Source organism: Phocoena sinus, chromosome 2, assembly GCF_008692025.1.
Source record: "Phocoena sinus isolate mPhoSin1 chromosome 2, mPhoSin1.pri, whole genome shotgun sequence".
NCBI classification, from domain to species: Eukaryota; Metazoa; Chordata; class Mammalia; order Artiodactyla; family Phocoenidae; genus Phocoena; species Phocoena sinus.
This window is the reverse complement of record NC_045764.1, coordinates 167,963,213-167,980,840: the sequence shown is the minus strand read 5'-3', so window position 1 is coordinate 167,980,840 and position 17,628 is coordinate 167,963,213. Positions and strand designations below refer to the sequence as shown.

At 41.9% G+C, this 17,628-nt stretch overlaps 1 protein-coding gene across 2 annotated transcripts in view; it reads right to left on the bottom strand.

The window, feature by feature from the left end:
• The window catches only part of LOC116749069 (serine/threonine-protein phosphatase 4 regulatory subunit 4-like), a 65,306-nt gene extending 51,583 nt beyond the window's left edge, over positions 1-13,723 (bottom strand). For both annotated transcript variants that reach the window (XM_032623027.1, XM_032623026.1), the window contains exons 1-2: positions 13,454-13,723; positions 11,912-11,985 (exon numbers count right to left, since the gene is read on the bottom strand). In XM_032623027.1, the coding sequence (XP_032478918.1) occupies positions 11,912-11,985; positions 13,454-13,570 (191 nt within the window). In that variant the 5' untranslated portion in view covers positions 13,571-13,723. The remainder of the gene's footprint in view (positions 1-11,911; positions 11,986-13,453) is intronic.
• Between the last annotated feature and the right edge of the window lie 3,905 nt (positions 13,724-17,628).

Genomic DNA, 17,628 nt, shown 5'->3' with positions numbered 1-17,628 from the left:
AAAAACTGTCAGCAAATTAGGACTTGAGGAAACTTCCTTAACTTAATAGTATCCATAAGAAACCTACAGCCAACATCATACTTAATGACTTAATGATGAGAGACTGAATGCTTTCCCCCAAAGATCAGGAACAAGGCTGGGAGGTCCTCTCTCACCACTCAAACAGTGGAGGAATCTGGCAGATGCAACTTCAACTAAGTGATCAAGATTAACACCACCAGTGATAAGTCATGCTGATGTCATGTACCCCTGAAATGATGGGATGAGAGAGGCACGTCTCCTCTACGGCATTCTTCCCAAAAGCCCGTAACTCCAATCTAACAGTGAGAAAAACATCAAGACAAACACAAGTTGAGGGACATTCGACAAAACACCTGACCAGTATTCTTTAAAACTATCAAGATCATGAAAAGCAAAGAAAGACTAAGAATGTGTCATAGCCCAGAGGAGATTAAGGAGATAGGATAACTAAATGCAATGTGATATCCTGGATTAGATTCTGAAACAGGAAAAAAAGGACATTAGTGAAAAAACTGGTGAAATCCAAACAGAGTCTGGCACTTAGTAAATAGTGTTACACCAATGTTAATTTCTTACTTTTAACAAATATACCATGGTTATGTAAAACGTTAGCTTTAGGGGAAACTGGTAATAGGCATACCGTAACTCTAAACTATCTTTGTAACTTCTCTGGAAATCTAAAATAATTCCAAAATAAAAATTATTTTTTTAAGAAAAGTAAAAGGTCACTAAAAGATATACTGTATAAACACTAACCAAAAGAAAGCTGGAGTGAGTATATCACTATCAGATGAAGTAGACTTCACACAAGGAATATTTCTAGGGATAAAAACAAACATTACATAGCTACGAGGGGTTACTTCACCAAGAAAATATAACAACCCTAATTGTATATGCATTAATTACAAATATCAAAATACATAAACTACTGGTAAAAATGATATATTTGAAAGCAGTAGACAAATCTGCAATTATAGTTAGAGACTTCAGTATTCCAGTTGTTTAGTCGGTAGAACAAGTAGCAAACATCCTTAGAGATACAGAAGATCTGAAATATATCAACCAAGTTTACTAATTGACATTTATAGAACATTACACCAACAACGGGAGAATACACATTCAAATATACATGGAATAATCACCAAGATCGACCCATGTTCTGGCCAAAAAACAAACCTCAGCAAATTTAAAAGAAATAAATTCAAGCAAAGTGTGTTCTGTGCCCATTACAGAATTAAACTAGAAACGAATAACAGGAAGGTATCTGGAAAAACCCCACAAATAACTGGAAAATTATGTGAGATACACACACACACAAACTGTATGTGTAGATCATTCCCCCTCCCTCCCTCCCCACCATCACCAGAGCTACAAGGAGAGATGCCCAGGCTGTACTTTTGAGAATCCTTTTCCTCTGCAACAATGTCTACTACTTAAGGAGATATAGTTTATAATTTTATTACCAAAAGTGTTTCCAAGCAAATACAGTTTACAAGCTTATTACCAAGAGAATTTCGATGAAAATTCTAAATCCATCAGAATTCTCAGTCTAATTTTTCACCTGAATATGTAAATATTTTTATGCTAGCCATATAACTCTCATTCTGCCCAAAACATATTAAAACCAAATATACAGAACTCTTTAAAGAAAATATTGTTCTACTCTGGTATTTTTCCGGTGACAAACAGTATTTTAGGTTTTATTATAATATTACTGCATCTACTCCTTAATGAAACACAGACACTTTCTGAATTATGAATATCTTCTTCAAAGGTGACCTTTTTTAAAAGCTCTGAAACTGTTCACCTATCCAAGGAGTTTTTGCCCTTACAGGGATGTCCATTAGCACCGCCTAGTGGATGAAATAAGAAACTGAGGTTCAACATCTTTTCCTTATCTTCTTTCTTAGAATTGAAGACAGCCTGCTGAAGCAAGAGGGAACTTTAAATTCTGAGGTCCAACCCATCATATCCTCTGGAGAGAAGAGGGGGAAACGATGTCTGAAGAACTTAAGTGACTTGAATGTGATAGCAGAGATAAGACACCAGGTCCCCTGATTCTTACAGTAGCAAACTGGCCCTTTTCCACTGTACACTACAGCTATGTGGAAAAAAAAAATTAACCTCAATCCTTACCTTACACCACATAGAAAATTTAAGTGGAAATGAATCAGAGACCTGAAATTAAGAGCTAAAACCTCAAAACTTCTAAAAGAAAGCACAGGAAAAAAATTTAATTGACCTAGATTTGGCAAAGATTTCTTACATATAACACAAAAAGCACTAACTATAATGAAAAAAAATCAACGAATTAAACCTCATCAAAATTAGACCACAGCAATCTGACTCATAATCACATGTAAAGACGTTCAATGTCCACTGGTCATTTGGGAAATCCAAATTATAAATACAATGAAATACCACTACACTAGACCACTGGTAATACCACCAGAATGACCTAAAACCAAAAAGACTTATCATACCAAGTGTCGGTAAGTATTATGGAGCAATTCAGACTCTCACACTCTCCTGGTGGAAACGTAAAACTGTAGAATCACTTGAAACAGTTTAGCAGTTTCTTGAAAATGTAAACATACGCCTACTATACGACCCAGCCATTCCACTGCTAGCTATTCACCAGAGGAAAGAAAGCACATGTCCACACAAAGATCTGTACATGAATGTTTACAGCCACTTAGTCTGTAATAGCCAAAAACTTGAAGTTACCCAAATGTCCATCCACTGGTGCATGGATAAACAAAATGTGCTATATCTTTAAAATGGAATAATTAACAATAATAAAAAGGAATAAACTATTGATACATGCAACATCATGAATGAAATTCCAAATAACTATGTTGAGTAAAAGAAGCCAGACGAAAGAGTAGCTACTGTATAATTCCTTTCTATAAAATTCTACAAACTGAAAACCAATCTGTAGCGTCAGAAAGCAGGTCAGTGGTTGCCTGGAGCGGGAGAGGCTATCAGAAGAAAGGGAGAAGCAGAAACTAACACGCTATTGTAAAGCAATTATACCCCAATAAAGATGTTAAAGAAGAAAGGGGGAGGATATTACAAAGTTACTTTGGGGAGTGATGGGTATGTTCATTATCTTACTGGTGATGATAGCTTTATGGGTACATACATAGAGGTCAAAATTCATCAAACTGTACAATTTAAATATGTGCAGGTTATGAGATGTCAATATACTTCAGCAGAACTGAAATGAAGTGTATATATACTCGGCCAGTGATCCAGCATTCCATTCTTAGGCATTTATCCAAGAGATATGAAAACATGTCTACATTCTAGAGCAGAAGAATCTGTCACTAACGTATAGTGACAAAAAGCAGATCATTGGTTGCCTAGGGTCAGGGTGGAGAATTAACTGCAAAGGGGCACCATCTGGAGAGAAAATTTTATAACTACATGAAGTTTCTGGATAGGAAGTTGCCTATGCATCCAAAGTAAAGTATGCTCTGAATTGCCAACAGTGGATTTAAAAGACCAGCAGCAATTATCCTTTACTGAACACAACTCTACACCAGGCATTGTGTCCTCTGCATGCACTTCCTCTAATCTTCTCAACAATCCTGCAATGTAGGTTTTACTCTTCCCATTTTAGATTAGGAGGCTTGGACTCAGATAAGCAACTTACCCAAGGTCTCTCAATAGATAAATGAGCAAGCCTCGGCCTCCAAGAACATTTCTGGGCCTGTCTTAGTATTTCCGACACTACATACCGCCTTCTCAATGCCCAACATACTTATTAACTAGTGGTGACTTCTATTCTAGTGAAACTTCAGAAAAGTGCGTTTGCTTCCTTAAACAAGTACTTCCTTGAACACAAGTATCTGCTGCTACAATGCCACTTGTTCTCCAGGAGACGCCTAACACATACTACGTACTCAACTAATATTTTGTATGTCTTAACCTGAACTCCTAAGATTCACTCTAAAGTAACTATTAGTTGCATTATAAATCTCCATTATTAACATCTCTGATTTGGAGGGAAAATTACACTGTAAGGCACAGCCACAGACAAGGATATAATAGATTTTGCAATTATGTCTGACCTGATTACCACATACCAATATCATAAAGCCAAAAAGGTGGTGACTGTGAAGAACTAAGTCTGAACACTTTCTCCCTGCCTCCCACATTTGGTGGCCACCACGTACAACAAAAGGCACTGCAAAAAGCAAAATATCCAAGTTGAAAGAGGTACAGATATAAAGATCACTGGACTTTCCTCTGTGGTTTAATGGTACTGGAGGTGGTACCCATGAAAGAAGACCTTCTAACCAAGCAGTCTAGCAGAATAAAAACTAATTGTAGAGACTTCCCTGGTGGCGCAGTGGTTAAGAATCCACCTGCCAATGCAGGGGACACGGGCCTGCCAATGCAGGGGACACTAGCCCTGGTCGGGGAAGATCCCACATGCCGTGGAGCAACTAAGCCCGTGCACCACAACTACTGAGCCTGCGCTCTAGAGCCCATGAGCCACAACTACTGAGCTCGCGAGCCACAACTACTGAAGCCCGCGCGCCTAGAGCCCGTGCTCCGCAACAAGACAAGCCACCGCAATGAGAAGCCCACGCACCACAACAAAGAGCAGCCCCTGCTCACCACAACTAGAGAAAGCCCGCGAGCAACAACGAAGACCCAACGCAGCTGAAAATAAATAAATAAATAAATAAAAACTGATTGTAAAAATTTATTGAAACTCTCTTATAGGGAAAGAAAAAATTTACGTGACCTAAGTAAATCATACACAGAATAACAGAAAATTCTATGGGCTATTAGGTAGGTAGTTCATTACGGATATACTAGAAATTTATGTACTAGAAAGTTTGTCATTTTTGTTTCCTAAAAAATATAGGGTGGGACCACACCTGCACTGCTGGTAGAAGTATAAACTGGTACAACCACTTTGGAAAATTGTTTAGCAGTAACTTCTAAGCTGGACATATGCATATGCTGTGACCAACAGTTCTAGTTCTATGAAGACACCTAAAAGAAATGCCTACATATAGTCACCAAAAGACTTGTACAAGAATGTTCATAGCGGCATTATTCATAATAGCCAAAGACTGAAAACAAGAGGAATGTCCACCAAGAGTTAAGTAAATGACATGGTATATTCATATAATGGAATACCATACAGGAACGAGAGTGAACAATCTATTTCTCCATGCAACAATATGGAAAGATCTCTTTTTTTAAAGGCTGAGCAAAAGAAGCTAAACACAAAACAGTATATTCCGTGGTTCCTACTGTATAGAGTTCAAACTCAGGCAAACTAACCTACGGTGTTAGAAGTTAGGATAGTACAGTTACCCTTTGCAGGGAACGGGGGAAACTAGACAAGGGTAAATGGGAAGCTATCAGGCTAATACAACAGGTTATGTCCTATTTCATAATCTGGATGCTGGTTAGATGGGTGTTTTTTAACTTGTGAAAATATAACAAGCTGTATATTTATGATGTGTGCTCATTTCTGCATATGTTCCAAAAGTTTGTTTTAAAAAACAAATAAAATATGTTTATGAAAGTACCTCTTTAACTGAGATTCTTAATCCATTAGTTTTTTTTTTTTTTTTAAGAATAGAACGGTGAAGGAAGAACAGACCAGACCATGGACCCAACTCAATGCAGAGACAAGAGAGGAATATCATGGGTGTCCAAGGTTGAAGCAAGATCATCTCAGTGCATGTTCTGAAAAGGGATGGTATCTCTCTCAACAAGGGGTTAAAAGACTCTCCCAACTAAGCAACACTCTCCATTTCCCTGCCAAAGGCAAACTGAAAGCTTACAGCTAATAGGCTACTCTCTGAAATGCCCACATGCTTCTGCTCTAACCAGTTGAGTTGTAACCAAGAGTCAGCTGTGTTTGTTCTCACACCAGCTTATCCCAATTTACTTGATACTGCAATTACATAATTAAGTATTACATAAACATATGAATGCAAAGACAGAGTCGTTTCTATGACAACTAAATTGAAAGTTTTAGAAAAACTCAACAAAGATAAGTTGCCAAAGGAAACTGCTATTGAATTAGGAAGAAAAAGACAACTTGCAAAAGCTGAGTAAAAAATAATCAAAAAAATCTAAGGCAGGCTTTCAGACTGCTTCATAAGCATCTTTAAATTCTCACTCAACTTTAAAGCTTCCCTGGTGGCGCAGTGGTTAAGAATCCACCTGCCAACGCAGGGAACTCGGGTTCCAGCCCTGGTCAGGGAAGATCCCACATGCCACAGAGCAGCTAAGCCCGTGCACCACAACTACTGAGCCTGTGCTCTAGAGCCCGCGAGCCACAGCTACTGAAGCCCGCGCGCCACAGCTACTGAGCCCATGTGCTACAACTACTGAAGCCCACGCACCTAGAGCCCGTGCTCAGCAACAAGAGAAGCCACCGCGATGAGAAGCCTACGCACTACAACGAAGAGTAGCCCCCGCTCACCGCAACTAAAGCCCGCACACAGCAACGAAGACCCAACGCAGCCAAAACTAAATAAAATAAACAAATTTATAAAAGTAAATAAAGTTATAAAAAAAATTCTCACTCAACTTTAAAGAAACCTGAACGTGACATTATAAATGCATTATGGGGGTATTTATGCAAGAAAAAGGATTATGAATTGTATTAAGCAGACCCACACTCAAAAGGTAGTGGACCTGCGACGAAAGACAAGCAAACAAATGTGTTTTTACACTAAAATGAAATACTGAAAGTATGGATCATTTTTATGACTCCCCACATTAATATTAACCAATTTGGAGTGACTAACTAACCACTTCATCCCAACTGTGAGGGATTAAAAATTGTGATGTGCCTCTCCAGCACAACACTCGAGAAAACCGGGCATGCAATCCTGGCTACTCAAGCCCCCCCGCCCCCCCACACACACACTCTCTCTCTCTCACACACACACTCTCTCTCTCTCTCTCTCTCACACACACACACACACACACACACACACACTCTCTCTCTCTCTCTATCTCACACACACACACCCCGTAAGCACCCCACCTCACCAAAACAGTACTAAATGACAGGTGTCAAAAAAAAAAGAAATCAAAAGAATAGTAAAGGCAAAAGAAATGTGGAGATACGGAAGATCTTAGAAATAAGGGCATACAAAGGAGATTTTCACACAACTTTTCCCATTTGCCAAGCAAATAGGACAGGTAGTCTTAAAGACACAACAACCAAAAGCTAGCTGGTAGCAGAGTTCTTCCCCATGACCTCCTTGCTACCCTGTGCTCGTCTTGAATGCAAGAGCTCCCAAACGTGATCAGCAACAGGCACCATTCACAGCACTTTTATTTCCAGATGTGGCTGCAGATTCTCACTCTGCGGTATCGCTAGGGGGAGCACTTACCCCTGTTTTTTTTTAAAAGGGGGAGGGGGTGGGGGGAGAGAGAAAGAAAAGGGAAAAAGTTCCTAATTAGCGATGTACTTTATTTGACTGTCCCTAAAAGGCAAAGGGTGAAATGTTTTAAAACTCACAGTGCAAAGTGACGAACGGTTTTTAAATGACTGTAAAAGTAAGCAACATAAAAGTTAGGTTAGATACATTAACCAATCAACACATTTAACGCATGATATAAATAGCAAACATTGCTCAAACAAGCTGACCTTACCATCAGTTTAAAATAAGTATAATATGTGAAGATTCTGAAAATACTATTAGCAAAGGAAGTTAATAGATATCTATCACAAACTTCAGTCGATATACTTCACTTGCCTATTACTTTATTAAATGATTGGAAGACAAAATTAATACTGCTATCCTCTTTTAAAAGTTTGTAATGTACCCTGAGCACCTAAGGAGTAAGGAATTAGGGACATGGCAAAGGAAACAGAAGGGAATTAATATTAATTGGGTACCTTTTTGGTGTTTGGGGCTAACCACCTTGTGAAACAAGAATTATTATTTTCCACTTTGCAGATGAGAAAACCAGGATTTAACAACCATCATAACTCGCCCATGGTCACGCAGATAGTAAGTGGTAGGACATAACCTAAATCTGTCTGATTCTATTGCCTGCAATACAAAAAAGTCAAAAGTTGCTTAATTCATCTGGCACTTCGGTCATCTTAAGGTAAATAAACACACTTTATTCCATTAAGAGGTATATATTTATATCATAGCACAGAACAAGAAAGAACCAAAACAACAATAAAAAACAGCTTACCCTCTAAGAGCTTACAGTCTATTGAAGACAACGTGTGCACACACACAAGTTAAGGAAAACAAAGGTATGCAGCCACTAAGTGATATGGAAGCTCACAGAGCCCGAGATCCCATGTAGTTTCAGCAGTTAGGAAAGGCCTTATGAAAGATGCAAGATTACAGCTGGATCCTGGGGATGGAAAATATCGGAGAGGTATAACGAAAGGTATTCCAGGATGGGGAAAAGCAGAGTTAAGGATGAACGTGATGTATCTGAGTAACAGTGAATAAGGCAGCACGACTGCTTCAAAAAGTGAAGGACTGCGTGGAAACAACCCGAGTGTATGAACAAACAAAATGTGATATACTCCCACGGTGGAATACTATTCGGCAGTAAAAAGAAACAAAGTACTGACACGCTACAATGCCAGTGAACCCTGAAAACATTATACTACGTGAAAGAAATCAGTCACGAAAGGCCACATATTGTATAATTTTACATAAAGTGCCCAGAATAGGCAAATCCATAAAGAAAGAAGGTAGACTAGTGGTTCCCAAAGGCTGGGAAGATTGGGCAGAAGTGGGGACTGACTGCTAAGAGGTACAGGGCTTCTTCTGAAAATGCTCTAAAATTGATTGTGGTGATGAACACACAACTCTGTGAATACATGAAACCACTCAACTATAAATGGGTGAACCATATGGCATATAAACGACACCTCAATGAAGCTATTAAAAAGAAAAGTTGAGGGCCTGGTGGAACATTCCATTGCAGAGCTAAGATGGAGTCACTTATGCCAAGCTTAAGGGTCTGGAATTTATCTGACAGGCAACTAGAGATATGTGAGTAAAGGTTTACCTAATGAAAGCACAGTGTACAAACTTAGGACCCTTCTCTAACAAAATTATTCCTAAAATATACACCAAAATCACAAAGAAGAGAGAGAACTAAAAGAAGATATTGTGATATGATTTTGACTAAGCCACAAGCTGTGACTATTAGGAAAGTTGTTTTGTTTCAGTGCTAAACGCCACAGATGGGTATATCAGCATCATATTTATGTAAAACCACAGAATCTTTGTCAAATCTTCAAATACTGTAATGTTCTAAACTTAATTATGAAAATAGCATTAATAATTGATCTGCCATATTTTAGGGTAATATAATGAACAGTGTAATTTGTTTTTCATTGGACAGCAGTCCAATATAATGCTTTTTTAGATACTAGGTTCAGTTTAAATACTATCAGAACCTCCACTAACATAAAGCATTTCCTACCGATACTTACACATTTGACCCTAAAATCTAATGTAACATAATCTTCCAAAATAGATTTAATGTACAAAAATAAGAGAGCTACAGAAACAAATCTGACATTCAAAAGCAAAGAGGAAAATTCTGGATATTAAATATCCAAAGCAGACGGAAAGGTAAAGCACTCAAAAATAAACCTGAAAATCACAGAGGGGGAAAAAAGGACTCAGTATTAGATTCTACAGCATTGGGAAGTACAAATAGGAAAAAAAAGGAATAAATTACATTTAAAATAGAAGGCTCAATACATGAGAGAAGAGGCTTTAACAGCTTTAACAGAGGCAAATTTTGGAACTTGTCCATAAGACAATCCCACACCCTCTCCTGAATCCCAGGGAAGAAAGAACCCTTCAGGCGGGAGTCTTGTTATCCCTTCAGAAGCTGGCCTAAAGGTAAAATCCCGCTTTCCCCCAGGAGGTGGTGAGATGGTAGGAATACAAAAGAAGAACTCAGCTGGAGAGCCCACGCACAACCAAGCTAGTGTTTGCCTTTTGAGTCACCTTGCAAGCCTCCTTCAAGGTAGATGAGCCACTAGAAACTAAAGGAGATATCAGATCTCTTTTAAAACTCTCTTGCCTAAGAATGAGAGGACCCATCTGCCTCTGTAAGGGCTTTGTCAGTTCCAGAACTGGATGAAACTTACATTCTTTGTCTGAGAAATTCAAACAACTTAGACGACCTGGTTCGCCAACAATAAAAGCAAAATAGAAAATAAGCTATCCTAAAAAAGAAGCCTTGTCACTGATACCTAAAATAAGGTATCTGCTGTCCCAAGTAAGTAGAGCAAAACTCTCTATTTCCTCATTGTCAGCCAGCATTTATACGGAGAGAATTAAGTAGGAGTAAGTAGGCACTGACTTCAAGTCATTAACTGCTGTATGCTAAAAGAAGCTTATCCAAATTTTCACCAGTTGTCTACCTACTCCAAACAAAAGAAATGTGGGAAAAGGCAGATGCTTACAACTACTGCTCGCCATATTGGACATGTTAATCATTAAGGAATAAAGTACTTCAAATATTACACAATTAGCAAACTAAGTTAAAAGGCATATTCTCTATGAAACATCAAAAACACATACTGTTAATTCATACATAGATAAAACCATTTTCCTTTAAAATAAATAGGTAGATATACACCTGAAACTGACACAACATTGTAAATCAACTATACTCCAATGAAAATTTTAAAAATAATAAAATAAAACAAATAGGTAGAAGCGATGAGAGCAGGCTACCATAAATCACCAAAAGATGAGGGGAAATAACCCCAACATAAGGTCTAAGATCCAAAAACATTTTAAAGTAACAGAATTACTGAAGAGAATGGTCTAAATTGTAAGCATGCTAAAATTCTGACAAGAATAGAACCCAAGATGTCACTAATGGGCTACAGAATTAAGAAAATGGAAATCAAGGAGAGATTTTTTTTTTTTAAACAGGGTCATTCAGTGAATATCATGGGACTGAAACATGATCTATAAAACAAGAAAGAAGAAGAAATTTGCCAGCACCTGAAACCGGCAAAGTAGACCTGAGCTAAGGAAACAAGGATGACAAATATCCCAGGAGGTAAATAACACCAGTTTTCAAAATCTGATTCCAAAAAAAAAAAAAAGCGAAAACTTATTTGCCAAAAGGGGGGAAAAAAACGTGCAAGAAAAATTTTAAAACAATGTACACAAAATGCCTTAGGAAAATTTCTATTTCTGAAGTATTTTTATAGATATTTTCACTAATGTTCACGTCAGCTTTTAAGAAGTTAAATCCACAACACAATTTTTAAAATAGTTGAGAGAAATCTTGTAAATATTTGTAATAACCATTAGGCTTAAGCAATTCTGTAGAGCTTGTAAGATGAAACTTAAGTGAGAGTAGGCGCAATTCAATTTTAAAATCTCTCAGGCAAAATTATAAAGCGCACATAGCAGAAGTAATATAAACAGGATATCCTGAGGGAAAAGAATTGAACTACCATATTTGTGGATTTTTTTTTTCTGTACAGTAAATAGCATATAAAGTTCATACTCTGCAATTAACTTAAAATTAATCACTGGATATTCTTAAGTCTCATCTAAATTTATTAGATCTTATGGGAGGACAACCAAAGCTGCAAGATTCTTTTTTTAATGAGATTCAACTCAAACCATTAGTTGTTCTGCTCCTCCTCCAAGCAATATTCTATAAGCTAGGTATCTGATTTGATTTCGGTTTTCAAGTTCATAAGTCCATATCTAAATCTTAATTTATAACATAATTAAGTGCTGCGCATGCAAAAGTACTCTGTTCAAGTGGTTAAGTAAATCTGAACAGAACCGTAACATGACATTTCAGAAATCATTTGTGGATGCTGCCACAGGAAAAGCAGCAATTATCACAAAAAGACTTTATGAAATACCTGAGCAGATAAACAGCCCTTTCAATATCACTGAGGTCTTCATCAACTGTCAATCTTTCTATTTCTTCTGGTGTCTGTCAAGTGTAAAACACAAATTATGCACACAAACATCGGATCGGTCTTGCCTCCAGGGACCCTATCTGAGTACGGACTAATGAAAAAGTTTCACAATTTAGCGTTGTCACTGAAAACTAATCAAGGGTCTGACGCCCTCAAACCTCAGACGTCTCTAATTGTTGGGTTTAGGTGGTGGAGTTTGGGGGGTTGGGGGCTTTTTGTTTGTTTGTTTACTCTTCTAGCTTCTAGATTGAAGCCTGAGAATCACATTGTGGCTTCAGAACCTTGCTGAAATCAATTGTATGTATATATATAAAATATATACATACTTTTAGTCTCTAATATCCAAGACTGTTTCGCCAGCATTTCCATCCCAGGAAATGCTTAAAAGGGGGAATGAAGACTGCAGCCGAGGGAGAATGAGAAAGACGAAATCTGGAGTGGGGGAGGGAAGGGAATAAACTCTGGGACTGGAAGGAAATCAAAGATTCGAGATATTGCGGCAGGTGGGAGTGAAAAGAGCTACAATGGGGGGCGGAGGGGGTGGTGGTAGGTCACTAGTTTTGCCAGCATTGAGGGCTGGAGCCTCTGGGAGGCTGGGAGGAAGATGACTCTGCGGGGTCGGGGAGCTAGCGGGAGGTGGGGGGCCTAGTGAAGGTTGACTCTCTTAAGGAGGTTGGGGAGCAGGGTCCCAGCTAGAGTCCTGGAGGGGCTGGAAGGTAAGGACACGTGGTGACTCAGGATCGGGACAAAGGGTCGAGAGGGCTTTGAAGACCCGTAGCAGGACGGCTCTAGTATGGGTGCTAGTTGGGAGGAGAAGGGAGGCCCGGGCTGACTTGGGGACTGGGGGACCGGAGCTCGCTCTGATGGGGGAGGAGGGGGATGGGATCTGGGGTGTCTCTGGGAGAGGCAGGGGAAGAGGCAGGGGAAGAGTCGGGGCCGTGTAGACTGAGAAGTGGGACTGGGGCCTGAACCCGGGCAGCAGCACCGGGGAGCCAAAGCGGGGGGAGGCGGGATAAGCGGGCTGCAGCTGCGAGGGGCAGCTCCTGCAGGGCCGGGGGAAGAAGGACCGCAACCGAGGGGCTCCGGCTGTGCGAGAGGGACGGCGCGGGGGAGGACGCCGGGCTGGCCCGAACGACAGGGGCTCGACCGGCCGTTCCTGGGGGGCGGGTTGGGGAAAGGGCCCGGGGCGGGCTGGGCCGGGGGACTAGAAAACCGAGGGCGTCCGAGGGATCGCGGGCTGGCTCCGGATGCCCGTCCCTCGGGCCTGGGGGTCCAGGCTGGGAGAACCCGAGCCACGTCGAAGAAGGGGGCCCGAGAAGGGCCGGGTTAGGGTAACACGGCGGCCGGGGACTGGAGGAGGACTGGGGGGCCAGCAGGACTCCGAGAGGGTCCCGGGCCGCCTCGGGGAGCGGACGGGCTGGGGTCGGGGTAGGGGCAAGCCGCCGGGCGCCCTGCGGGCAGTTCCTCCTCCCCGGGGCGCACCTTGAGGCTCCGGCGGACCGGCCTCTCGATGATGGTGAGCTCCTGCAGGTCCTCCATGTAGCCGAACAGACTGTTCTGACTGAACTCCATCGCGGCAGCGGGCGGCGGCGGATGCATGGACCGCCGGGCCCCCTAGCCGCCCGGGCCGGAGCGGCACCGGGATGCCGGACGCGCGCAGCCCCGCGGCCGCCCACCAGCAGGACTTTCTCCCGCTCTCGGCCGAAGGAGCCGGGCGAGAGGCGAGCAGGCGGCGGGAGAAGGAGCGCGGCCGCCGAGGGGGTGGGGCAGCCAAGGTGAGGGGGCGGGGCAGCCAAGGCGAGGGGGCGGGGCAGCCAAGGCGAGGGGGCGGGGTGAGATGCGCGGGTGGGCCTCGGGGGCGGGGCCTGGGTGGGGGTGCCGGCCTCGGCCCCGCCCCCTCCCGGGCGTCGCGTGCACGCGGGCCAGACGCAACTGCCGCGCAACGTCGCGGCGGCCCCCTACCGCTCTCGTCTCTCTGCTCTTCTCTCCCCTTGCCCCGCCCCCGACCGAGCGCGCCCGAAGCCGCGGCGCGTGCGCAGAGCCTCCCACTCCCTGCGGCCAGTGGAGGAGTGGGGTCCGTAGCCGGGGGCGGAGATGCTGAACCAATAAGAGGCGAAACAAAGAAGAGGGAGGTGGGCTGGGATCTTGCTTAAGTTGCTAGAATTATCGTGCGGTTATTCGTGGGACCGCCCACCCCAGCGCACGATCTGTGGACGCGAATATCTCCGTAACTCTGCTCTATCCCTGAGGGAGGGGTGTGTACCCAAAATAAGGAAATAGAACCTGGTGTGGGCGGGATTGATGGGGACGGGGTGCTTGGGCTTACAGTCCGGGAGGCGTTAGCATGTGGGAAGGGCAGCCGTCAGAAAAAGGATTCCTGGAGAGGAGACGCTTAAACTGGATCTTAAACAGGATTTTTCCAAGAGAAATAAGAGTAAGCCCATTTCGGATTGAAGCCTGGGTGTGTTTGGATTGTAGGAAGTGCAGGCAGAATAGAGCTTGAAGTGCGGGGAACCGAGTGCTTGGCAAGGTAGAGAGGTAGGTCCTTTATGGAAAAAAGCCCAGGTCTGGGCAGCCACGCTGAGTTGCTTGCATTTGATTCTGTTAAGAGTAGGAAGCGATGGAAGGGGGATTGGGGCCATGTTTTTGGACCTCAGCGACAAAAGTTTTGTTGATCATACTCTTCCCTCCTAAGAGTCAGCAACACCCAACTCTTTTTTATTTTATTATTTTCCACTCATTCCTTCTCCACCCTCCCGTTTCTCTACCCCGCATATGAATTCTCTCTCGTTTAAGATATGTCCCAGTACATGTATATGTCCTCGAAAGATACTGCTTTTAGTTTAAGTATCTATTTTTAATATACGCGAATGGTATTGTGATAAGAACTCATTCTGTTTCTTGTTTTTCCCCCCAACATGATGTCTTAGAGATCTGCCCGTGGGGCTGTGTATACCAGAGGTTCATTAATTCTGACCACTAAAAGTATTTGATTTGTGCGTCTAGCACATTTTACTTACCAGTTCCTTAATCAATGAACACTTAGGTTGCCAGCAGTTCCTTGTTATCACAGACAATGCTGGAATGGGTATTACACGTGTCTCTTATGGACCATAAGAGAGAAATGGAGTTGCTAGATCATGGAGTCTACACTGCTTGGTTTCACTCTGCCATGGTACTCTCCAGAGTGGCTTTGCCAGTTTGCGCTGCCACCAATGACACATGAAGATAGGAAGGTTCCTGTTTCTCCACTTTATACGCTAACATATGTCCCTATTTCTATTAATCTGGCATTGGTAAAGTAGTATCACATTTTAATTTTCATGATTAGTGATAACCATTTTTCCATATGCTTAAGAGCCATAGAGATGTTTTTCCTTCCGTGAACTACCTGCTACATCTTTTGCCTATTTTTCTGCTAAATTTCCTATTTCTGAGTGAGTTTTTAAAGTTTCTTACATATTCTAAATATTTATCCCTTGTCAGCCTTGGACATTGCCAGTATCTCCCAGTCTTTCTTGCATCCTTTTAACTTGGTCTTTGCTATCCTACAGTGTAGGGGAAATCCTTAATTTTGATGTAGCCAAATGCATCCAATTTCAGCCTTGTGAAGAGTGCTTTTGGGGTCTTGTTTAAAGATCTTTTCCTACGCGTGGCTGCAAAATATTCTCCTACATTTTTCCCTATTTTGCTTCATACTTCTACCTGTCACATGTCTTAACTCATCTGGAGTTCACCTCGCATGTACTGCAAATAGGAATACAATATTATTTTCTGTGCATGCTGAGCCAGTTTACCCAGCAGTACGCACCAAACAATCCATCTTTTCCCCACCAAGATGTGACGGCATCTGTGTTGTAAGCCAAGTCTCCATAGACACCTGTCTCTGTTTCTGGGCTCTCATTGCTCTTCCGTTGATCTAGCTAGATCTGTTCCTGTACCAGTGCTACACGGATTTTATTGCTATAACTTTGTTATATATCCTAATATCTGGTAGAGTGAATCCTCCCACTCTTCGCCCTTTTTCTTTTTTTTTTTTTTTTTCGATATTGCCTTGAAGGTCAAAGCAAAAAACGGTCAGGCGTTACCCCAAAGCTGAAAGTCAGGTTTTCTGATACCTACTCCACTAAGGAGAATTCAAGGGAAAACGAAAAGGGGTGCATCTTGATGGGATCAGGATGGAGAAGAAGCAAAGACATGGTGGAGGTGGTTTTCCTTAGCAAGTACCTTGCAGCCTCCCTCTTCTGTCAGTTTCTGAAATTTTCTTCCTTTTCCCCTTGATTTGTAGCTGCTACTAAATAATACTTGTACGCTTTACCCTGTCTCAGCTAAGAAGTGTTAGCTCACATTTGAATTTTGTAACAGCATCCTCTGAGACTTGATGACATTCTTAATGAACGATTGATTAGCTACACAGACACAGCTTTCATGGGCATGAGGTTGATGAAGGGCAAATAGTCTATTTGAAGAGTTGTGCCTGCTATAGTTACCACCCTGTGGTGGAAATAGCCCACCTTGCCAGGAAACCTGAGTCCCAGTCCTGGCTCTGCCAGTGACATGCAGTGGGATGACTCTTGGAGCCCTGTTTTCCTTATCTGAACCGCTTTGTTACAGCTTGTCTCTATGTGTCCTCAAAGCAGCCCCGTGAAATGCAGAAGAGCTGCACCACTTTTCCAATTTTACAGATAAAGAAACTGAGGCTCAAAGAAGTTATGGGACTTAGGCTTGAGCAGCTAAAGGAAGCTAGATTTATGTATTTATTTTGTTCATTGACCAGTAGCGTGGTGGTTGGGTGCATGGACTTAGGATCCCAACTGCCTGGGTTCGAGTCCTGGCTCTGCCATTTCCTATTGTAGGGAAGGTACTTAATCACTTTGTCCCTCACTTTACTCATTTCTAAGATAGAAATAATAGTACTGGCCTTAGCATAAAGTCATGTAAGTATTACATGAGGTAATATGCATACAATGCTTAGAGAAATTCCCGGTACACAGCAAGCATTCAGTGCTTGCTATTATTATTATTATTATTATTATTACGACCAGACCAGTGTTTCCCGGTACCCAGGTTCAGAAAAGATTAAATAAATCAAATCAGTTGATTATTGTGGGAGGCAGAATAATGCTCTCCCAAAGATGTCCACATCCTAATCCCCTGAATGTGTGACTGTGTTACCTTACGTGGCAAAAGGGACTTTAAGGATGTGACTAGTTTAAGGATTTTGAGGTGGGAAGATTATCTTGATCCAGATGGGCCCAGTGTAATCATAAGGGTCCTTATGAGTAAAAGAGGGAGGTAGAAGGGTCAGTGTCAGAGTGATGTGATGCAGGAGAGTCTTGACCAGCCATTGCTGGCTTTGAAGATGGAAGAGGGCTCAAGGGGACAACTTCTAGAAGCTGGAAAAGGGGAAAAATAAAAACTTCTCCTAGAGCCTCCAGATGGGAATGCAGTGCAGGCCCTGCTGACACCTTGATTTTAGCCCAGTGAAACCCAGTTCTAAGTTCCAGAGCTGTAAGATAATAAATTTGTGTTTTTCAAGCCACTAGATTGGTGGTAATTTGTTACAGGAGCAGTAGGAAACTAATGTAATTATAATGCAATAATGAGAAAAATATTTAAATTAGATTTCTACCTCAGACCGTAGACAAAATCAGTTT